The sequence below is a fragment of the Sceloporus undulatus genome, chromosome 1, assembly GCF_019175285.1.
Source record: "Sceloporus undulatus isolate JIND9_A2432 ecotype Alabama chromosome 1, SceUnd_v1.1, whole genome shotgun sequence".
Lineage (NCBI taxonomy): Eukaryota > Metazoa > Chordata > Lepidosauria > Squamata > Phrynosomatidae > Sceloporus > Sceloporus undulatus.
In genome coordinates, this window is record NC_056522.1 from 262,178,091 (window position 1) to 262,203,379 (window position 25,289).

A 25,289-nucleotide genomic window follows, 5' to 3' on the forward strand; every position below is an offset into this window, starting at 1 on the left:
ACAGTCCATGTGCATGCACCTCCATTTACATCACTGGGGCTTGCCATCCATGGAAGCTCAAACCTGCGGATGGCAGGCCAAGTGGAGCCCACTGTATTAAAACAGAGCTATGGCATAAAACCTACCCCAGGGGGGTACGACATCCACGTGTAGATGTAAAAGCGGGGGGGTCCCAAAGATACCCTTCGTTTCAGTACCACTGCCTAGAAGCATTTGGGAACATTTTTAAAAATGTGGGAGCAGGTGCAACCCTGCAAGGTTGCCTAGGGGGTAATGAGATCCCCTAACTTCCACAGTCGCCCACCCCTGCTCTATAACAGCAGATCATCCAAGAGGCCTAAAGTGCAGATGGCTGTAGTGGTGTAAAATAATTTCTAGCAGTTTTCATCTCTGCCAGGAATAGGTTCTATGTAAAGCAACTCACAAGTACTTTGGTTTATGACAGGGACAGCATACAACAACACATCATTGCTCCAAAAATCAATTTCCTTTCCAATCACTGTGGGGTAATAGCTAAATACAGAAGAGACATGATTGTCCCAGGTGGGGTGGATGGGGCAGGTTTGATGTCACAGCTCTGTTATAATCAATCTCACCTCACCCCACCATGTCCCAAAGGGCATCTCAACTCTCCACAAAATATGGTATGAAAGGAGAGGAGAGATTCACCAGAAACTGATTTCTTCCCTGTATTTTGCTGATGGAAGACACTACTGCTAGTGTGGGAATCATACAGCCTTCACATGTTAATGAACTGCAGGTCCTAGATGCTCTATGGTGAAAATTGCTTGAAACTGCAGTGCATCAACATCTGGAGGACCATATATATAATTTCCACTTCTCCTCTGCTGGATCAGATAGCTTTCTGTTAAAAAAGATACCAACTGGATACACCCCATTGCACATTCAACATGGCAAAGAAGAACATCCAGAAAAACCTAATGCTTACATGACAGATTTCCTGCTGAAAGACTGCCTAGTGACTTGGCCAACATAAACTGGAAACTGAGGTCTTACAAACAGCACCATAGTGCAAGTAGTATGTAGAGATATGCTGAATGCAAAGCATACAAAACTGAAAGCATTTTGGTGCCTAGCATCTCTTGACATGATTCTATGCAATTAAGAAAAGGGGGCTTGTACATGTGGATGTGACATGGGATCACATACTACCCACAAGCTTTTCACTTTGCAATACAATGGCTTCAACTCTGGTCTGGATACATGGGCGCGTTACAGACTGCCCCTTTGGGGCGGCCTGTAGGCGCTCCTTTCCCCGCCGGATCGGGGCCTCAGCTGCCAGAACGGCAGCCTCTGGGGCCCCGATCCGTTGCTTTCCAGGCCGCGGGGAAGCAGCAAAAGGCTGCTTCCCTGTGGCCTGGAAAGGGGTGTCCTTGGGGCATCATGCCCCAAGGACACTGGACAGTGGCGGGGACAAGCAGAAAGGGGCCGCTTGGCCCCTTTCTGCCTTGCGTCACTGGCACAGCCATCTAAAGGCTGCGCTAGCGATGCAAATCCCAGAAGGAGCTCCGTTTCGGAGCTCCTTCTGGTGCTGCGGAAAGGGCGCTCTATGCGTCCTGGCGCGCGCCAGTACGTCACTACTGCACCGCATCGTTTGGAGGTGGTGCGGTGGTGACATAGCAATGGCAGCCCCCATGTGGAATGGCTGCCACCATTTTGTACGGACTCGATCTGTACTAGGGTTAGGGGCGTCCGGAAGGGACGCCCCTTTCTAACCCCAGTACGGACCCAGTCCGTACTATACGCCCGTCTGTAACGGACCTTAAGTTCCAAAATATTAGTCAAATCTAGACATGAATGACTCGTTACATTCTGATTCCTTTTCTCTAGAAGTCATTATATCCTCAAGGTTCCTAGTAATACAGGAATCAAAGAGTAAAGCACTTAGACAATTGCCATTATCAGGAGGAATATGAATAATAAGAAGGAAAAAAGGTAGAGTATAAATGGGAAGACCCAAGTAACTGCTTTGCTTTCATGCAAAAACACAGATGTGGTTTAAAGAAATATTCAAGGATTGGCCAGGCTCTGTGAAAAAATACAAACCAATTAACATCTTTGCTAAATCCTGGTATTTTGCGGTTGATGAAACCAGCTAAAGAAACCATCCAGAAGGTATTGTTGAAAAATGTCATACAATGGGATGCTAGGTAAACATATCAAGGTGTTCCTAATGAAGATCAAATATTCCTAAAGTGAATGTGGGGGGGAAAATAGAATACCATGTCCTTGTATTAGCCTTCAAGGGCCTAAATATCCTAAAGGCACCAGATCCTGTCTGGTCTTGGAAGTTAAGTAGGATATAAACCTTGGTTAGTACCTGGATGGGAGACCACCAATAAATACCAGGTGCTGTATTTCAGAGGAAGGAACTGGCAAAACCACCTCTGAGTATTCCCTGCCTAAGGAAACCCTATGAAATTCATGAGGTTGCCAGAACTTGAAAGGCAACTTGAATACAGGCACAGGCACACACATACTATCAGCGTTCCCACCATGGTGTCTTGTAGTTACAAATGCATTGAATTACAACCCCTGCTATCCTCAGCCAACATGGGCACACTGACCGGAAGTTAAAGTTCAAAATGTCTATAGGATGCACAATTTAGCAATTTATGCAGCCACTGTAATCCAGTTTATATAAAATTCCAGCAAAATTGAGAAATTCAAAGTGTGTGTGTGGGGGGGGGGGGGAGGCATGACAATATATTATGGAAATAAAGATAATAAATGCACTGAGAGGAAGTAATAGCAAATGCCACTGTGACAACAATGCAAAAATGTTATCAGAGCAGCCTGCGTATTATGGTCAGAACAGGTCTGTGAAACAATCTCAGAAAACAAGGTTATCCTACAAGACTGACATGTTCACAAATTTAGTTAAGCAGTATGGAAGAAACACTGAGTGGGCCCTTTATAAGCAAAGCCATTGTTAGCTAATGAATTGTGTCACAGAAAGGGAGAGGAGGTCCGAAGAAAAGAAAGAAAAATAAAGGAGTGCAGAGTTTTATGTAAATGGTTAAAATCCATGACGCTTAAGCACAAACAACCTTTCTATCACCCTAAAATGCAAGAGGCAGACAAGTTCAACAAGAGGAGCATGAACCATTTACTATCCAATTAACTCTTGTTATAAATTGGGCCTGAAAATACTCAAAATGATCCATGTGTCAAAGGAATGTTCCTACAGCAGTGGTTTAAACGCCTCCTTCAAAAGAGGAGTTAAATAAAGACAAATTTACAAGAAAGCAATTCACACTCATAACGCGCCCTCTCTATGGCTAAACAGAATTATTACAAATCATTAATCTCTGCCAATGAGAGGTGCCCGCAGCGTTTGTTCTCCACCTTCAACACTTTGCTTAAACCTCCCTCTCCTCCTGTCTCTTCATCTTTCTCTCCTAATGACTTTGCTAACTATTTCATCTCTAAGATTACCACTATTCGCTCTGAGATAGTCCCTCCTGATTCTTCTTCTGCTCTTAATCTTCTATCGCCTTCGCCTAACAAATTTTCTGTCTTTCCTCCTGCCTCTTTGGATGAACTCTCTACACTTCTGAACTCTTCCAAACCTGCTACCTGTCCTCTTGATCCTATTCCTACTCGTCTTCTAATCTCTATAGCTCCCTCTTTTCTGCCCTCGCTTCTCCATATCTTCAATCTCTCTCTCTCTACAGGCTCCTTCCCTTCTGACTTCAAACATGCTCTCATTTCCCCAATTCTGAAAAAAACCTTCTCTTGACCCCTCCTCTTTGTCTAGCTATCGTCCGATTTCTCTTCTCCCCTTTCTCTCTAAGGTTTTGGAACGGGTTGTCTATTCGCGCTGTCTTGAGTTTCTTGAAGCCAACTCCATTCTCGATCCCTTTCAGTCTGGCTTCCGCCCAAAGCATTCCACAGAGACAGCCCTCACTAAGATCTCGAATGACCTTTTACAGGCCAAGGCTAATGGCCTTTACTCTGTTCTCATCCTTCTTGATTTGTCTGCAGCCTTTGACACTGTTGATCACTGTCTCCTAATTGACATACTCTCTGACCTTGAGTTCTCAGACTCTGTTCTCGACTGGTTTAGATCTTACTTGTCTGGCCGATATTTTGCAGTAGTTGCAGGGGGTCTGACTTCTTCTCCTGTTCCCTTATCTGTTGGAGTTCCCCAGGGCTCTGTTCTGGGTCCCCTTCTGTTTTCTCTCTACACACTGTCCTTAGGAAAACTCATCAGCTCTTTTGGCTTTTCCTACCATCTATATGCCGATGACACCCAGCTGTATCTTTCTGCCCCTGACCTTTCACCAAGGCTTGAACAGCAAGTCTCATCTTGCCTTACAGCTGTCTCACAGTGGATGCGCCATCGGCGTTGGAAGCTCAACATGTCCAAGACGGAGCTTCTTATCTTTCCTCCTAAGCCCAACCTTCAACACTCCTTCTCTGTCTCTGTGGACAACATTTCCATTCAACCAGTCCAGCAAGCCCGCAGTCTTGATTTTATCTTTGACTCTTCTCTGTCGTGTATCCCTCAGATCCAGACCACAGCCAAGGCTTGTAGATTCTTTTTGTACAATATTGCCAAAATCCGACCATATCTCTCCGCCTCTACTGCCAAGATCCTGGTCCATGCCCTAGTGGTCTCACGACTTGATTACTGTAATGTCCTCCTGGCTGGGCTTCCTCTTTCTCACCTCCGTCCTTTAATCTCTGTCCAGCATTCAGCTGCACGCATTATCACTTCCACCCACCACTCTGACCACATCTCTCCTGTCTTGGCATCCCTTCACTGGCTCCCCCTCCCTTTCCGCATTCAGTATAAGCTCCTGCTGTCGACATTCAAAGCCCTCCATGGACTGGCCCCTCCTTACTTATCCGACCTTCTTTCTCCTCACCTTCCCACCAGGGCCCTCCGTTCTGGTAGTCAAGGTCTGCTGTCCCAGCCCAGGATTTCCTCTGCCCCATCTCGGATTCGCCCCTTTTCACTTGCTGCCCCTCACTCCTGGAACCTTCTTCCTCCACAAGCAAGAGCCATCACTTCTTTAACCAGCTTCAAAACGGAGTTGAAAACCATCCTATTCAGAGAAGCCTTCCCAGGCATCGCATAATTGTCGCTTACTATCTGATGTTCTGTTGTTGGCTGTTTATCGATCCATTTCCTGTATTGCTATGTACTGTATATGTATTATCCTACTTGTGAGTATGTATTTTCCCTGGATAATGATTAACCTTCCATTATGAAGCCAAGCCCTCCCTCCAGTCCATCTGCCTTGGTCCAGGCTTCGGAGGTTGAGAGGAACTGCTGGACCTCTTACCCTTTCCCGTCACCACCCCCTTCTCCTTCTGTGTCATGTCTTTTTAGATTGTAAGCCTGAGGGCAGGGAACCGTCTAACTAAAAAGATTGCATGTACAGCGCTGTGTAAATTTACAGCGCTTCATAAATAAAGGTTAATAATAATAATAATAAATAACTAGCTTTTATATGAGCAACTGGCATTTCCAAAAATACTGCACATTTCATTACTGTTTCACTTCACAAAACAGCTTGGCACATTGGAAAAGTGAGGCATAGGGAAAATTCTGCTTCATGGTAGTTCCAAGTAGCAGAACCGGAACTGGGGCACAGAAACCAAGGATAGTTCAGATTGTCTTTGGCATTCCAGGAAAAGCAGCTGGGTGTATGAAAAGCCAAATATGGGTAAATTTTCTTGCATAGCTCCAGAAAGAGAAGGCAAGTTAAATGCACAAGACATTTACATGTCTAGATTTTTAGCTGTTTTACACTGCCCTGGCTTGCCCACTCCTAAACTCCCAATCGCACAAATGCCACTCAGTCAACAATTATATGAGCTGGAATCCACTAACTGGACTAGATGAGGGCAAACAAATTAAAGTTTAATCCAGACAAGATAGAGGTGCTCCTGGTCAGCTGAAAGACAGATTGGGGAAGAAAGATTCATTCTGTGTTAGATGTGGTTACACTCCCCCTGAATATGCCTGCTTACAGTTTGTGGGTACTCCTGGATTCAGATCTGAGCCTGGAGGCCCATGTTTCAGCAATGACCAGGAATGCTTTTGCACAGTTAAAACTAGTGTGCAAACTACACCTGTTCTGGGAGAAGTCTGATACATGCCTTGGTTACATCCCGTTTGGACTACTGTAATGTGCTCTAAGTGAGCCTAGTGGTGTAGCAGCTTGAGCATTGGACTATGACTCTGGAGATCAGGATTCAATCCCAGCTTGGCAGTATAAACTCACTGGGTGACCCTGGGGCAAATCACACTCTCGCAGCCTCAGAGGATGGCAATGGTAAACCCTGCTGAAGAAACTTGCTAAGAAAAACCCATGATAGGTTGGCCTTAGGGATGCCGTAAGTTGATAACGATTTGAAGGCAAGCAACAATAACAACTCCATTTTACTATGCCATTGTATATAATGGTACTTTGAGTATCCATGGATTTTGAGATCCACAGGCAGGATGTGCGTGTGTCCTGGAACCAAACCCGAATGGATGCCAAGAGCCCACTTTAGGTTCGCCTTAGGATCACCATGAATCAGAAACAACACAACCACAACCAACAACAGCGTGCTCTATGTGGGTCTGCCTTAGAAAAGTGCTCAGAAACATCAGTTTGTCCAAAGAACTGCAGTCAGGTAGTTTAACTGCAGCTGGCTACAGGGAACATACAATTCCTTTGCTGCAACAGTTCCACTAGCTGCCGGTCAGTTTCCACAAGTGCTGGATTTGATTTATAAAGCCCTATACAGCTTGGTTCTAGATTATTTGAAGAATCATATCTCCCATTGTGAGTTTATTAGAGTTCTAAGTTTGTCCAGAGAGACACTTGTCTCTGTCCCACCATCCTCTCAGGCTCATTGAGTGGGACCAAGGGAGAGAGCCTTCTCAGTGGCTGCTCCAGACTTTATAGAACTCCCTTCCTCAAGAGGCCAGGATGGCTCCATCACTGCTGTCCTTTTGCAGCAGATAAAAACATTTTTGTGCCATCAGTGCTTTTCAAACTGACAAGGGTCAGTAAATATGTTACGAAATGGGTTGCTTGAAGAAACAATGCAAATATTAAAAGGGTTTTCCCCTTAGCTTCAGCACAATGGACAAGTGAAAGGATAATTTAAATGTAGGTTCAGTCAAGGGATTTTGCTAGCCAAGTACAATTTTAAGCATTTCTCTTCCTCAGAGTTCTAGAAGTACTGTATATTTGTGATGGCTTCACCCCTTCACAGATATGACATCTGGTCACTCTCCCTTAAGGCAAACCTATTATGAGATTTTCTTGGCAAGATTTGTCCAGAGGGAGTTTGCCACTGCCTTTTTCTGAGGCTGAGAGAGTATGACATGCCCAAGGTCACACAGTGGGTTTCCATGGCTGAGCAGGGATTCAAACCCTGATCTCACCGAGTCCTAATCCAATAATCAAATCACTGGACCATACTGGCTCTCCTTTAATAGTATACTGTCTTTTTAAAAAAGTATGGTTGTAATGCATTTCCTGAGACACCAAATACATGTAGCAGCTTGCCTTAATGGCAAAGACAACTTCTCCACAACACTATTAGGGAAGCCAGATGCTACAGTGTATGTGAAAGGGAGGAATTAAGAACTGCTTTCAGGCCTGGAACTAATTGCTGTTGTTTTACCAAAGTTCTAGGTCCTTCTTGCTCATCTCATCATGCACCGAAATACCATATATACTCGACTATAAGTCGAGAAATTTATGCCCAAAAATTGTCCCTAAAATCTTGAGTAGACTTATAGAAAGGTCAATGCAGCAATAGTGCTTAGAAAGGTCTTATAACAAGAAAGCCTGGAGCCCCAATCTCAATTGAATTCCTCCCCTTCCAGTCCGTTTGCAAGCCTTTCCTTCCTATCCTATCGCAAAAACTTCCCTTTGAAAAGCACTTGCCTGGTCCCTTTGCAAGGCTCTCCTTCCCTGGTCCCGTTGCAAGGCTCTCCTTCCCTGGTCCCTTTGCAAGGCTCTCCTTCCCTGGTCCTTTTTGCAAGGCTCTCCTTCCCTGGTCCCTTTTGCAAGGCTCTCCTTCCCTGGTCCCTTTTGCAAACCTCTCCTTCCCTGGTCCCGTTGCAAGGCTCTCCTTCCCTGGTCCATTTTGCAAGACTCTCCTTCCCTGGTCCCTTTTGCAAGGCTCTCCTTCCCTGGCCCCTTTTGCAAGGCTCTCCTTCCCTGGTCCCTTTTGCAAGGCTCTCCTTCCCTGGTCCCATTGCAAGGCTCTCCTTTCCTGGTCCCTTTTGCAAGGCTCTCCTTCCCTGGTCCCTTTTGCAAACCTCTCCTTCCCTGGTCCCTTTACAAGGCTCTCCTTCCCTGGTCCATTTTGCAAAGCTCTCCTTCCCTGGTCCCTTTTGCAAGGCTCTCCTTCTCTGGTCCCTTTTGCAAGGCTCTCCTTCCCTGGTCCCTTTGCAAGGCGTTCCTTTCCTGGTCCCTTTGCAAGGCTTTCCTTCCTATGGGGAAAACTCCCCATTGAAAAGCACTTGCCTTGTCCATTTTGCAAGCCTTTACTTCTTGTGGAAACAAATCTCCATTTAAATTCACTTGCTTCCCAGAGATCCAGAGAAGGAGATGGACAGAAGTGGTATTTCCCCCTTTCCATCCTTCCTTATGGTTCCCTAAGTTTTACCCTCGACTTATCCACAGGTCATATCAAAATCCAGGATTTTGACCCTGAAACCTTCTCTCAACTTATACATGAGGTCGACTTATACAAGAGTATATACGGTAGTAGTGATTCATGAATGAAGATGTAGAAAGACACAGATTTAGTCTAAGAAGCAAAATGCCTGGCCCAATTCAGCCTAGGAGCACTCAAAATTCACCTTGCATAAAGTCTAGGGGATTCGCTCCCCAACCCCTGCCCCTCCCTCACTCTGTCTTCTTGGGATTCCTCCCACTCTTGTCTGGGAAAAGACCAAGGAGGGGAAGTTCCCAGTTATCTCTAATCAGGAACCAGAGATAACAAGCAGGGATTTCCCCCACTCAACAAGCACATGCTGCTTCCTCTCCCAACTGGAAAGGCCTGTTGTGCACAATGGAATCGCTATCAATCTGAGATAACAGCAAAGAGTGATCTGCTCCACATATTCCCTTAATGGGGAAATGAGAAAGAAAGTTTCCTATGAGACGCAAGCAACACTTGCAGGAGCATTTCTGTACCCAGCAACTGGGTCTCAGAACTGGCTCTGAGTGCCCCATGTTCTCCCCAATGCGAGAAACTGGAGACTGTAAGTCAGAGAGCGGGGCCTCTCTCATTTTGAACAGATTCTAGAAATTCTAGCAGAATCATTTTCCTACCTTGGTATGAAGCACAGCTACAAAATGTGTCTTTGCTGGACTACAACTCCCAGAACCTGCCCATTCAGCATGACTCCTTAGTGACCATCGGAGATATCAAAACCCATAATTTGGGCCCCAAAACCTGCCCTCAATTTCTACATGAGGTCTGCTTATAGTCGAGTATATATAGTACTTTAATATGTCTTAGATGCCTCCTCCTTGTTTGTAGGCCTATAATCTTTACAAACTTCCTAGACAAAAAGAGGGGAAATATTATCAGGAAAGCACAAATTTTACATGGGGGCAGAAAGTTTTTAAAAAATACAACAATAATTAATCTAGAAATATGAAAGAAAGAAGAAATTTGCACACTGAGGGAAACAACTGATGAATGTTCAATGATTTCTTAGCGTAAGACTGAGAAGAAGCCAACCAAACATTTAAGGGAAATCAGTTCCATATCATAAGTGACCACAAGAGAAAAAATAGGGAGACAAGAAACAATATGTGGGTAGAAGTTTAATAAGGAGATTAATGCTTATTAACAGTGGACAAAAGGGACCAACAGGGAGAAAACAACAGAGACAGAAGTTCAAGCTTCAATTGAAACAAGAGGAGAAATTACAGAAGAGAAATAGAGATATAAGAACATGTTAAAATATGAAGAAAAATGAAAACATTTGGGTCAAAACGGCTGATGAACAAAACAATATAGTAATTATCATGAAACAGAATGATTACTGTATATACTTGTGTACAAGGCAACCTCATGTATAAATCGAGGGAAGGTTTTAGGGCCAAAATCATGGATTTTGATATGGCCCATGGATAAGTTGAAGGTAGAATTTAGGAGACAGGTTTTAAGATCGGCTTCGAAGTAGAAGTGGGGGAGGGGGGAGAGAAACTTGGTTTTCGGAGGAAAGGTGTGGAGATTGGCTTGAAAGTGGAGGGGAAATGCAAAGAAGGAAATGCAGAAGGAAAGGTCTGAAGATTGAGATCGACTTGAAAGTGGAGGGGAAATGGGGAAATGCAAAGAGGAGGAGATATGGTTTGGAGATAGGATTGAGAAGGGAGTCACTAGATGCACATTTGCAGCATTTTCAGCAGTTATTGCTCAGGCACAGAGAGTGGGGCATCGGGCCTGCTTTTTGAAGGAGCTTTATGAGCTATGTTAATGTTTGTTTTGTTGTTGTTGTTAATCTCAACCCACAGTGACTGTACTGACCTGTATATAATTTGACCCTAGATTTTAGGATAAATTTTTAGGCATAAATTTCTCAACTTATAGTTGAGTATATACAATATTTGAAGAGCCTCCATATTCTCTCCATCAGAGGCACAGAATTAAGATGCAGGAAATTAGACACATATCAGTCAGGGTGAGCAGCTATGCAGGCTCCCCAAACTGTAAATGTTACACTTAGGATGATCACCGCTACATTTTCATTTAACTGGAGGAGAAAGTTTGAAAGACTACATCTAAAGATAATCCAACATGAAAACTGGAATAATGAAAATGTTTTTAGGCAAATATGTCCAAGTTTAAGGAACTCTTGAATGAAACTAGATATGCACATCTTTGGTTCCCAGTCAATGTGAGCCACAATTTACAAAGGTGCTGCTCTTTCTGAAGTGTGGCAATTACTATAGTCCACACTTAACAAACATTATTTTTTAAACTACTTACAGGCATTAAAGATATTCAAACAAACCTAGTCACTATCACCATTATAGTTTTTGAAATGTGCTTCTTTTCTTGTTAATTGATTTGTTTTTTTTAAGTAACAGAATGCTATGCAGCCACCTGGCTGTCATAAAAAAAAACATGCAAGCACCTGAATAGTAAGGCAACACAAACAATAACATAAATAGAAAACACAGTTACACAACAGAAGCAAAGTATTTGTAGAACACTGCATTGCAATCATAATGTAACCTAGTTTCAATTACTGGAAAATAATTAATTATAATTAACTGGTTATTTGCAATTAGTTCTTTCCAGGGAGAGGGATCAGCAAAGTTGCATGTATAAACAATCCCACTATCCTTAACAAGAGCAAAAATTATCTAGGAGCAATACTCTTTCAGCCAATTGCCAAAAACTCCAGTGGGAGGAGGGGAAGAAGACCACCTGCTCTGGACTTGGCTAGGCAGAAAGACAATGCATTGGCAGAACAAATCTTATATTCATCATCCAAGATGTCAGGCCAAAGTTTGATTAAAACCAGAGATTTGAAAATAGATGGTACTGCAGATTTTGAAAACATTTTTTAAAGTACTGGAAAGGATAGGGTTTTTTTTCTTTTACAAGTGGGTGGTAGAATGTTGCATGGTATTGATCCAACTGCAAATTACTAGCAAACATTTTGCCAACAGCGGAATTCTGCACGCTCTGCATTTGCACTTGGAAAATAATAATCCTTTATGGAAAGATTTTCCCTCCAATAAGCTACAGTATTTTGTTCAGACTAAAAATAATATTTTTGGACAATAATAGCAACATCTTTATATGCCACTAATATATGCTATAGTTACAATAAAATTTCTTAGTATAAACCTTTGGGAGTGCGGAAGTGAATTTAGCACAATGAACATATTTTCGGATTGTGGGTGTTAGATATTTCCTCCTGAGTTAAGATTAACTTTGCTGCTTTGCAGACAAAATATCTAGTTTATCCCATTATAGAAGACATCTACCATTTAGGACAATGAACAACAATGAAATCTCTTGCACTAAGTAGCCAATAAAGATGTCAAGTACAAACCAGATGCATTGTCTCAGCTAAGTGAAGGACATCAAGTTGGAAGATAAAGCGTTACTGTTAATAACCCAGTGACATAACAGCCTTTTTCTAGGGTGCATCTATAAATATGCCTTTTACAACACAGGATCTCTCTCCTGTATGTTAGAGTTATGTCAGAGACATAATGTGGGTGCAAAATGTCATGGAACTTCCTATTTTGGAAAGTTCATGCTTCCTGCACCCCATCTCCATCTTGTGGCTTTCTACTGCTTGGCCAAAACATCTGTGTTTCAGCAGGTTTTTGGCCAACTGAACTGATTTTTTAAAATTCAGCTAATTCCCTGTCTTAAAATTGTTTTACCTGCTATGGCCTGTGTCTCTGGTTCTGTTGCTGGTTTTTATAATATGTTTTGTTAATTGCTAACTGCCCTGAGCATAAAATGGAAGTCCAGGATGCAAATGTTTTAAATAAAAACAAACAAAATCTGTCATTCCACAGAAACCTATGTAGAACTGGAACTGCAAAGGTCCCTGAAGCAAAAGATCAACATCTTTACAATCTAATCTATATAAGCTACTGGTTCTGCTACCTAGCTGCTGAAAGACTTCCTTACACTCCTGGTTTCAATAACGACCTGTAAAAGAGATTAACACAGAAGAATTCTATACACGTCTTCTGTTCTAGGGCAGTTGCAAGGGAAGCTGTCCATCTAAAACAATAGCAGTCATTTTCTGCAACAAGATATTAGATCTGTCACAGGCCCTTAAGAAACTTTTATAAAAATGATCCTTCATTCCTGATATTATGTTCCATATTGATGAGATTGGGAAAGTTGTCAAAAAATTGTTGGGTGTGTGTGCTAAAATTAAGCTTTTGGAGTCCGCATAAAGGAGAGATTTAGTTCAAAGAAGGGGATATTATGTTGCTACTACCTTAAAATTTAAGTCCAAAATATTGACCAGTCAGCAGAGGAAAGGAGAAAGCATGAAGAGAAAACATTACTTAGGAATCTACTGCTCCTAGATGGCAGTACAACCACATTTATTAAGTGTGGTAAATAAGAATACAGGAATTTTATTAAGTGTGGTAAATAAGAATACAGGAACTGAGACAACTGGTAGCATTGTTTCCGTACGGATAAACCAATTACAATCGGACCTCCATATCAACCTATTCTTTATCCATGGATTCAATCATCCACAGCTGGAAAATATTCCAAAAATATATAAATTCCAAAAAGTAAACCTTGAATTTGCCATTTTATATAAGGAACATCATTTTGCTACAGCATTGTATTTAATGGGACACGAGCATCCATGGATTTTGGTATCCACCCGGGGGGGGGGGGAGATACTGTACTGTAATGCATCACTGGGAATAGGTAAGGCAGGTTCCCTTTTGATTCCTGAGGTTCTTTGTGCATATAAAAGTTACTGTGACACTCTTACAAACGACAGGCCAATGGAAAAAGCATCAGATACCCCTCTGGAAAGTCTGAATTTTGAGACTAGGTGTTTTTTTTTAATCACTGCTGGGTAAAGACAGGAATCAGGACCGGGAGACACTTCCTGGACATTTTTGGGGTCCCAGTCACTGTATATTATTTCAGAAATAATTCTTCACAAGTTAGCATTTATGATGGATACCATATTATAGGAACTACAATGCAAGACTACAGCTGCAATTCTACTTTTATTAAGGACACTTCCAGGACTAGGCATAATAAACACATTGGAATTTACTTCTGAGTAAGCACACAAAGTACTATGCTCCACAAGCTGTTAACTGTAAATCTGCAGAAAATTGATTATAACCAGTTCCTTAACAAGTCAGTATATGAATAATAAAGTTAAGAAAAATACAAACAGAAAATTAAACTAAATTTAACTTTGTAACAGTTCAATCCTCTGCTCATTCCTGTTTCAGTGTTCTGCTTATTTGTTAAATTTCTTACAAACCTCATTGCACCTGACACAACAATGCATTTCTCTGTATGCTAATGAATGATCTATAACCGTTGTCCCTAGCACACATTTGATATAAACTTGTAAAATCTGTTCCAGGTCAGCCAAACCCCCATCTTTACTAGCAAATGTCTAGCTTGCTTATGACTGTTTTCCCCTCTACTACAGTGGTTGTTTAGGCTGGAAAGATCTCATGGGTACAACAACAGCAGAATCTTTTCTTACCTGTCAGTACTCAAAAAGCAGTGTACATCTACAAGACACTGGATCCTTCTTTCCACAGCATAAAATCTGAGAACTTGTTAAGAGCAAGATTTATGTAACTGAACCTACCATTCATGCAAACACAAAGGTTCCTTAAACTGCTTTAACTGGCCATGTTAACTGCAGATTAAAAATTCATCAAGTTAGATATTTTAGAAAAACCTAAACTGGAAAAACGAGACAGATGTAATGTTTTCTTTGGCAATTTAGTCATTGCATTCTTATATAGCCTGCCATCTCTACCCATATTTTGTTTAAATCTAAACATGTCTTCAGAGAGGGGAAAAAACAGTCGAGAAAACAGATTTTGAAACAAGAGATTATATTTTGCGTAGTGAGGCAAAAATGTCTAACTAAACAACCATGATCCTTCAAAAAATTAAAAAGAAAGGTGTTTACCCGTGAGCTGGATCCAGGGCTATTGCTCTTGGCTGGTCAAGGTCTTGCCAAAAGAGAACCTTCCTAGATGTTCCGTTGAGATTAGCAACTTCTATCCTATTAGTTTCAGAGTCTGTCCAGTACAACTTTTTACCAATCCAGTCGCATGCCAGACCATCTGGGGAGACCAGACCTGAAACAATGACGTTCTGCACGAGATTCCCAGTGTGGTTGAAATAAGTCTGTTTGATGGCTTCTTCACTCACATCTGTCCAGTAAATAACACCTTGAGAGTACATGAAGTCAACTGCAGCAGCATCCTCTAAACCACTGATGACGACTGTTGACTCCATCTTTACTCCTCCAGCATCCACCAGTCTGACATCTCGTCGGTTAGCAAAAAGCAAGAGAGGAGAAGCTGTGGAAGTGGGAAAATATAAGATATAATAAGAATGTATCAAATTCCATGCTAGAGTAACTTGTTCTCCTCTAAACTGATTCCAACATAAACACTTCATCTTTTAATTGTATATAAGTAACTTTCCATATATGACCCCACACTTCCAGAGAGGACCTTTTGAGTTCTATTTACCCTGCTGATAAAATATACATCTGAAATAGGGCCTTTCTGTTACATCCCCAAAAGCGGATAATTGATTCATGGAATAGCCCACATAATTATTTAATTTTTAGCTTCTTGAAACCATTAAAGGCCAGTTACTACAGGGCTTTTCTAGTAAGCCAATAACAATTTCACTGGGCCCTTGGTATCAACTTGAGTTTGGTTCCAAGACCCCGCAGTAGATACCAAAATCCATGGATGGTTAAGTACCACTATATACAATGGCATAGTAAAATGGTGTCTCTTATATAAAATGGTTTGCTTTTTGGAATTTTTTAAAAATATTTCCAAGCCATGGATGTTTGAAGCTGTGGATAGGGAGGGCTGACTGTACTATCCTCACTTTTCGAAACATCATGTCACAAAACTAGTCACCACGTTCAGGTAAGAGCATGGTTACTGCTAAAGGCGGTGTGTTCTACTGTTGAACAGCTTTCATCATCCAGAAGTCCTTTCTAACGATTAAGTAGAATCTCTTTTCCTGTATCATGAATCCACTGCTCCATGTCATAATCTCTGGAGCAGCAGAAAACAAACTTGCTCCATCCTCCTCTGTGTCTCACCAGTGAAGATGGTACTGAGCAGGGCATGGGACACAGCCTCCATCATGGTGTCCTGATTGTGGAATACCATCCCCTGAGAGGTCCGATTGGTGCCAGCCTTGGTGCCATTCTGATACATAAAAATGGGTTGTTGTTGTTTTTTTTAGCAAAGCCTCTCAAAGCCTAATGGGTTTTATCAAAATTCACACATTTTATGTTTTTAATTATTTTAAACTATTTTAAATTAATTTGTCTTGCTTTGACCTGTCAAATTATTTAGCGTGCTTTTAAACTGTTTAATTATTTTTTACTGTTTTATACAGACAGGAAGAAAATGAACTCATTTTGAAATGTGGTGCTGGAGAAGGCTATCATGGACCGCTAAAAACGGGGCTTACAGTAAATCAAGCCTGAACTCTTGACTACAAGTGAAGATGACTAAACTGAGGCCATCACATGTTGGATATATCATGAGATGATGTGAATCTTCTGAAAACACAATAATGCTTGGTAAAGCAGAATACATTAGGAAAAGAGGGAGACTGCACTATGGGGTGGATTGATTCAATAGGATGCCATGGCACTGAGTTTGCAAGACCTTAGCAGGGCAGCTGATGACTGGGATTGTTGGAGGTCTCTCATTCATGCGGTCACCCTAAGCCTAAGTAACATTGATGGCAAAGAACAAGTGTTATATTTGTATTCCAAAAGTGTCTTCCAAATAGCCAAATTTCATTTGGGATTTGCCCAGCCCAGCAGCTTTCTAGCCTAAACTAACAAAGAAATTTCTTTGCTAAATTATTTGTCACTTCAAGTCTTCTGCAGCAACTGTACAAGTTCCAGCAGCAGCTGCTTGAAGCCTTTACTAATCACTTGTTGGCTTCCCTACAAGAAATTCAAGGTTCCAGCTGATATTTTAGACTCCTATACGCATTGAGATCCAAACTCTTGTCAGTCAGCTCCAAGAAGAACATTTAGAGTAGACCAGCACTGACAGATACAGTAATACAAAGCCTTCAATCCAGAATTTCCAGTTCTCATACAACAGTAAAAATACCGCAACATCTAAAACAGGTTTCCTTGCAATACCACGTTTCAAATTTCTCTTGTCTGTTCTGCCTCACAAGTTTTATCCATTATACATTACCATATAAATTTATATGTATGATTCATTAAACATGTGACTGCACTGTTCAGGATTTCAGTAAGAACTGCATATGCTTGCCTCACGTTCAGCCCAATATATTCATTATACCTGTCATTGTTTGCTACAGCTTGCTCTTCATATGTAAAAACTGCAGGCTGGAATCATGCTAGTGGTCTAGGCCAGTGCCACTATCTCAGCATGAGCAACAAGAGGGAAAAGGAGCAGCAGTTGGGATAGAAATGAGTGGCTGGAGAAACAGCCAGCAGAATTTGTCTATCATCTCTCACTTTGCAACCCTGGAAAAAGTACAACTGCTAGAACAGTGCATCAACACAATTCTGGCCACAACTTTTTATATTCATGTTATGCACTGAATAGCAGCAACCTCTGCCTCAAAGACTCTAAGCAAAAGGAAACAAGAAGCGTGAAGGCTGGTGGTGATGCGGACACAAAAAAATTGAGGATTGTGGAGTATTTTCTTTTAGAATGATGAATAAACTATTTCATGTCCTACACTGGCTCCTCCCTGCCACTTTTCTAAAAGCTATGGAGCAGGTAAATGTTTATGTAGGACTATGCACATTATCTCACATAACTGAAATTCCTGGTCTTGTTTTTCTCTTCTCAGTTCCTTTTAAGGGAATGAAGTCTTTATGTTTGACTGGCACTATGGAAGACTAGAGGAGGCAAAATACTTTTTGCTTTAGTAATGCTGATGCCTTCTTCTACTTTTATTGGGGAGTTTTCCTTGCTTCTCAGAAACTGGTGAAATCAACTAAGTCCCTTATAGATCATGTGTTCCTTATGTAAGAAACCCAAAATTTACAAAAGTATATTCAATTTCTATTTACTATTTGAATAAACTACTTTTAATTTATCAAACAGGATCATTTTTATGCCAGACCAAGTTATACATACTGTGTTTTTGTATTTCCAAAGTAATAAAGTGACTATAAAAAGGTGCCAATATTGTAGCTTTGCATTTTTTTTCTTTTTCTTTTTTATCTTGAACGAACTGGCAAAAAAAATTTCCCCCAAGGCTTCAAAATTTCTGGAAATTTTACCACTCTAAATTCAACTCATTAGTCTTTCAAAAGACGAATGCTGGACACCTGACACAGAATTTTCATCACTCTCAAGACTATACATCTAGTCACCTGGCACACATGTTTGCTCAAAAGTCCCACTACATAGGTAAAGTTTTTCTTCAGAGAATGAATATAGTAACATGCTGTTATTATATTATATATTATATTAAATTTTTGCCCATACCAGAAAAATATTTTTTGCTGATATTCCATACCTCTCCTTGTTCAACACTCTTACTGAGACTGAAGAAACACTGCCCATATGATATTCTGTGCTGCAGGAGAAATATTTGGGTAGCAAACAAAACCAACAAAGAAAATATTTCTTCAAGTTTCAGAGAAAGCACAGCTTCCCATGCAACAAAAGCACAGCCTTGAGGAACAACATCCAAACAGTGACTGCCCACTCAGTGGGTAACACCTCTCAAATGTCCTTGACAGGTAGGAGATGTCTGACTGGAGAAAGGGGACACAAGTTAGCCTATGGCAGGAATGTACTTTCAAAAAGAAAATAAATCACCAGCCAGAAGGATTTTAAACCTGCTCTGAAAAATGAAGACCTAGAACAGTAAGGAAACCCCTGTGCTGCCTGAAATAACCATAATAAAAGTCATATTAAAATAAAACTAGGATGTGGTCAGATGCAAGCAATACCTGGTATTATTATCTTTTGAGGATAATCAATGACATGCCAAAGCCTGCTACCTGCCTGTTTGAAACACCTCTGCATTTACCAAGGTCCAAGACACATTACAGAAATAACCCAGTTCAAGACCGCTTTAACTGCCCTGGCTCAATGCTAGGGAATACAGTGGTACCCCGGGATACGAATGCGCCGCCTTACGAAATTTCCGGGTTACGAAAAAAATCAATAGGAAAAAACTGTTCCGGGTTACGAAGGTTTTTTCGGGTTACGAAAATTTTTTTGGTGCTTTTCGGCGCTATTTCGCACGAAATCGCGGCTTTTCCCCATTAGCGCCTATGGCTTTTTCGGCTTATGAAGCATTTCGGGTTACGAACGCGGCGGCGGAACGAATTATTTTCGTAACCCGGGGTACCACTGTACTTGGAATTGTAGTTTTGTCAGAAATTTAGCCTTCTCTGTAAAGAGACCTCTGGTGCCACAATAAACTACAATTTCCAGGATTCCCTAGCACTGAGCCAGGGCAGTTAACGCAGTCTTGAACTGGATTATTTCTGCAGTGTGTTTTAGACCAAAGAGATCCAAACCCACATTTCTTCTGAAAACTGCCACTGAGGGGTTAGGGAGACAACTGGCAAGGTATTGTTAATCCTACAATTTATCTTGTTTCTCAACTAGCATCTAGCAACCCCATAGGTTTTACAGGATACAGTAAAAGTTGGACAAAAACTTTTTAAAAATGCCATTCAAATATGCCTGGATTTGGACAGGCATCTAAGGCGCGTTACAGACCGCCCGTTTGGGGCGGCCTGTAAACGGCCCTTTCCCTGCCGGATCGGGGCCTCAGCTGCCACAACGGCAGCCTAGGTGCCCTCGCGCGGCCCCACTATGTCACAACCGTGCCGCACCGTTTGGAAGCGGCATGGTGGTGACATCGTAATGGCAGCCCCCGTGTGGAACGGGCGCCACCATTTTGTACAGACTGGGTCTGTACTAGGATTAGGGACATCAGGAAGTGATGTCCTTTTCTAACCCTAGTATGGACCCAGTCCATACTTTTATGCCTGTCTGTAACAGAATTTTAAAACTGGTACACCTAAAGCACTTCTCAACAGACACTAAATGACAAATGTCATTTGAAGGATGGGGAAAGAATTCTGCCTGAAGGTAGAAATATCTGACAAAAGCAGGTTTTGGGAGTTGAGGGTATTCTGATAGGACAAAGGAAGGTGGGGGGGGGGGGGAGAAGTCAGCACACACACACAAGCAGTGACCCTCAACTACAAGTATCACACTAGGTTCAGAGGCATTTGCTTCCAGGAAAGCATTTACAGGATTGCAGCTTTAGCCAGCTAGAGAACAAGAAGGAGAAAGAAAGGCTTCTTTTACTATTTGGAATGATTATCTGACACAAACATCTTTTAACTGCTTTGCCTTTTGCACCCAGCCCTCTTCATTGGCAGCTACTACAGTAGAACACCTGAAATCCATTGATCACCAACTTCAAAAGATAAGATTAAATGTTAATTTTCATGCAATGAACCTTCATATTTAACCCGAGTTTAAACTTGTTGAATGTAGCCCTCTAAAGAATGGAAGACTATTCCTTTGATCTTGGAATAGTGTATGTGCCTGTGTGCGTGTTGGGAGGGGGCTCACTTTATACAAGCACAAGAGTGGCATAGTAACATGTTTTCATAAACAAAAAAATGTAGGTAGGAAATCAATCTACACCAGGCCAGGAGGTCTCTGTTTCTTGTTGGATTATAATCCTAACCTGTGAATATGGTGAATCACATTAATTGAACTAAAAGAACCCACAAAACGCCTTCCAAAGTACAGTTTAGGTAACAGAGTTCATGAAGCTCAGCTAGAAGTTAAGATATTATTATAAATTTTAAATGGTATCAAGAATTCTAAAGATGCCTCTTAAAAGACTCCCCCAACCCCACCACATCATCTCTTTTGCACCTGCAAAACCCAGTATTACATTTTTGGCTGAGACCATACTATATAAAATGTAAATGGTATAATTATAATACCTACTTCAATAGAGCCATTAATTTTTAATAGTCTACAAAATTCACAGCTCATCTTTAAATGGCCAAAGAGAAACTTGTCAGCTGTTGAAGGAGGACGTTTCATTTCATTTTTATTCTTCATGTAAGCAATGTTTGAAATTTGAGGGAATAGAAACAAAAATCTATTTTAAGCATTGTAAGAATAATTTATGCATAAAATATGCAACAGATGGCAGTGTTTGGTTTTTCACCCCTATTTTAAACTTTAACAGCCTATACTTTAAGATGGTTACTATGCACAACCAGCTCCTGTTGAGCAATCTCATCCAAGCCTACATCTCAAAATATGGATTATTTTTAGTGTCAACTTTATGTGCACTAAATATTGTATTGGATTATCGTACTAGTGAAGAGAAAAGACATCCTGAGCTTTCAGTGTTTCAAAAGAACATAACCCAAGAAAGAACACAATAGGCACACAAGCACAGACTCTTGACAATTTCCATGCCATTCCCTCCAGATGTGCATATCAATCTGCCAACAAGGTTAACACTTCATACATCTGGTGAACGAAACCTTAAGGTAAAGTAAAGGAATTCCCCATCCACAAGGTTGTCAAGTCGTGTCTGACCATAGCGTATGGTGCTCATCTTCATTACTAAGGGCTTGTTTCCACTGGGGTTTAACGCGGATTACGAATCGAATTCAGATAGAGGCGTGCCCATTTGAACCCGATTTAAACCTAGAACGGTTCTAGATCACCCCGCATGCGTGCCCATTTGAAATCGATTCTTTTTTTCGTCCTTTTTTTAAACCGCGTTAAATGCCTTTAACCCGCTTTAAAAAAATAGAAGGGTCGAACCTTCTATTTTCCTTTAATCCGGGATAGTTATCGATGTATTTCAAATGGGAACGTTAGGAGGTGAATCGGGTTACCTGTATGGGAGGAGTCAAGTGCGAGTGGGCCGGCCCCTTGCCTAGTCTGTGTGGGGAGAGCCCATTTCTAACGGAGGAGAGGCAGGGAAGGGATGGCTCCTCGCGAGGAGACATCTGATCTCGCCCAGGCAGGGAAGGGCTCTGATCAACGGAGGGGGGGGGAGATAGAGCCTTTCTCCCCAAATGGAATCTGCCTTCTCTTCCAACCCTGGAAAGAGAATCTTTGGGAAGAGTGCTCCCTCCCTGCTTTTCCAGCAGCCTCCTTCATTGATCTCTGTGCTCTCTGAAGGGATTCTCCCATAGTTCCTCTGGAAAGAGCTTCGCTTTGCCAGAAGCCTCTCCCATTGATCTCTGGGCTCTCTGAAGGGATTCTCCCTGGCTGTTTTGGGAGACAGGATGCTGCCCTCCAAAACCTATCCCATAGTTCCTCTGGAAAGAGCTTCGCTTTGTCAGAAGCCTCTCCCATTGATCTCTGGGCTCTCTGAAGGGATTCTCCCTGGCTGTTTTGGGAGACAGGATGCTGCCCTCCAAAACCTATCCCATAGTTCCTCTGGAAAGAGCTTCGCATTGTCAGAAGCCTCTCCCATTGATCTCTGGGCTCTCTGAAGGGATTCTCCCTGGCTGTCAATGAAATGGAAACGATGCCAAAAGATAAATCGCTTCCAAATATTCTGGATTAACGTTACGTCATTCTGACGTACTATTGATTGACAGCTCCAAATAAGGTATGGAAGAGAAGAATCGATTTATTTAAACACCGAATTCATGCCAAGTAGGAACGCTTGCAGGTAAAAACTTTGATTTAAAAAACCAGATGGGAACGAAGAATAAAAGCGATTTGGAACGCGGAATAAGACCAGGGTTATTTTGAATCGGATCTATTAAAAACGTTGTATTTTAAATCGTTTCAAATCTTAAGTGAGAACACCCCCCAAGTCAAAGAGCCAGCATTGTCAGAGACTAGTCTGTGATCATGTGGCCAGCATGATTGCACAGAATGCTGTTTACCTTCCCACCGGAGTGGTACCTATTTAGCTACTTGCACTTGCATGCTTTCTAACTGCTAGGCTGGCAGAAGCTGGGACTAGTGATGGGAGCTCACCCCATCATGCAGCACCTGGGCCTCAAACAGCCAACCTGCCTATCTTGCAATCAAGAGTCAGCATCTTAACCACCTGAGCCACCGCATTCCAATAAGGAAACCTTATGTTATAATAAACCTATTACTCCAGTGTCTCACAAACTTTGGTCCTTCAAATGTTTTGGACTTTAACTCCTAGAATTCTTGACTGTCGGCTAAGGTGACGGGGGCTTCTGGGAATTGAAGTCAAAATATCTGGAGGACTAAAGTTTGAGAACATTGCACCAATCTCCAAGGCACCACATTGACTCTTTTGTTATTCTGCAGTTGCTCCAAGGCATCAAATGGCCCAGTTGAGGAACTGCTTCCAACACTTGATTCTGTTACCTTTTTCCACAGAACATGTATTTTGTTGTCATTCTAATTTTTATTTAGGAAGTTGTTCAAGACCAACACAGTAACTCTTTGGCAAAAGCAATGTTTCAACTCATTACCTCCTCCTCACCTTGGCTTTAAATACCTCAAGAGGGTCTTCCCTCCCATCTCCCTGGAACAAATATAGAGAGCATGCAGGGTTTCAAGAGGTGGGGGGAAATCACTCCCTCTTCTAGTTCTGCTGTTGAGAGTAGAACCAATTCACTGGATTTTACTCTTAGTTCTTTGTTTGGGGTGGCGAGAAATACAAGTTTTTGCCTGAGGTGCATCTCACATTTTCCAAGAAAGTAAACATCAAGGGTCCCAAATGAAACACAATGTCCTAGAAAGAAGAGAGAATTTGCTTGAGAAAAGGCAAGCTGAATAATGGTTGTTAGGGTTTGTTTGCTTTTTGGTTCCTGTTCCAGGGATTTTCCACCATATAAGTGCCCCAACGTGTTACTGTGTGCCAAACAAATATCAGAACTATACTAATATACTCTCTGCCTGCATCCCTGTTTCACAAACAAGCATCCCCTGTTAAACATTAGATAATTCAGGCAGCAGCCTTGGGTATTTGTTCCGCACAAGCAAGCACTGCACATTTTCAGGAGTCTTGTAAAAGATACATTTTCGGTTCTGTGTAGGTTAAGTTTTTTGCACTAATTACAGGGTTTCAGAAACCAGAGAGATTTATTTCAGAATCCTGGTTTTACTTGGCAGCCTGCAGTTTGTTACTGCTAACATTATTATTTACAACGAAATATAGCACTCTGATTATATACTATTTCATTTCATTTGGACGAGGTTACTTTATTTCCCTGGAGAGACGAATGTCAAAAAGACATCATCCAAAACAATGCCCCCTCCCCGTTTTTTTGGCAGAGTGGACAAAGGTGCTTTTGTAAAAGTACCAAAGCAATAAGAAAAACTTCTTGGCTTTATTATATTCCTGGAGCACACAAAGGAGTGTAGACAAATGTCATCCCCAACACTAGTGGGACCTCCATGACTATGGACCAGCCAATGTGCCTTAAGCACTTTCTCTCCCTTCCTAACCACCCACACACACAGGCTCACATGTCCTGAGTCATTTATTCTATTCCCCTTTCCTTCCAGCATTCCTTCTCTATGTGTTTCTGCTCCTTCAACTGCATTAATACAAATCTGATCTGTGTTCTTGAGTGTCCAACCTACGTTTCTGCTGCTCCTCCCCCACCCACTGTCATGCATATAACAGCCCAGTGTGTACCTGCTCCAATTTTGACTTTCACAATTTGTGAAAAGTGTTTTAAAGCATGTTCAGCTAAAATACATAAGAGGCCTCTCGTCAGTAACTATGATAACTCAAGGTTTCTCCACTGGAGGAAGGTTTCTAACTATGGCCCCATACAGACAGGCCAAAATAAAGCTGCTTTTGGGTCACTTTGGAGGTATGCTGTTTAAATGATGCATGTGTACTGAGTTCGGAAGGTGCACCAAAGCTGTGCTCGAGTTCTTAGGACTGGATCATGGCTTTGGTGCAGTTTCTGGACTCTTGGTATGCATGCATCATTTAAACAGCATACCTCCAAAGTGACCCAAAGCAGCTTCATTTTGGCCTGTCTGTATGGGGCCAATATTCAGTTAAATATGCTTAGACGTCCTCTCTAGATCCCTGCATGGCAGAAGTTGGAAAAGCTACCATATATACCTGTGTACAAGTCGACCTCATGTATAAGTGAAGGGAAGGTTTCAGGGTCAAAATAATGGATTTTGATTATGAACCATGAATAAGTCGAGGGTAAAACTTAGAGGACTAAAAAAAAGACTGGAAAGGAGGAAATGCCACTTCCATCCCTCCATCTCCTTCTCTGGACCTCTCCAGACCACCTAATACCGATTCTCAAGTGCTGGAGGAGAGGTTTTATCATCAGATTGAGAAGGGAAGCAATTGGAGTTAAAGGGGGAAGAGAAGGCTTGCAAACCAGATTAGGAAGGGAAGGAAGTGGTGTTAAATGAGGTGTTTTTTCCATGAGAAGAGAAGCCTTGCAGATTGATGGGGAAAGGAAGTAAGTGAGAAAACAGGGAGTTTTTTCCATGGGAAGAGAAGGCCTGCAGATCAGACTGGGGAGGGAAGGAAGTGGTGTTAAATGGGAG

The 25,289-nt window shown here is 41.8% G+C and overlaps 1 protein-coding gene across 3 annotated transcripts in view; it reads right to left on the reverse strand.

Annotated features, from left to right (window-relative positions):
• Positions 1-25,289, reverse strand: part of LRP5 (LDL receptor related protein 5) — a 165,335-nt gene that overhangs the window by 109,893 nt on the left and 30,153 nt on the right. For 2 of the 3 annotated variants that reach the window (XM_042446572.1, XM_042446575.1), the window contains exon 2: positions 14,678-15,074. In XM_042446572.1, coding sequence (XP_042302506.1) covers positions 14,678-15,074 — 397 coding nt within the window. Of the gene's footprint in view, positions 1-14,677; positions 15,075-23,241; positions 23,492-25,289 lie in introns of those variants that run through there. The other variant, XM_042446574.1, reaches the window with a different exon arrangement.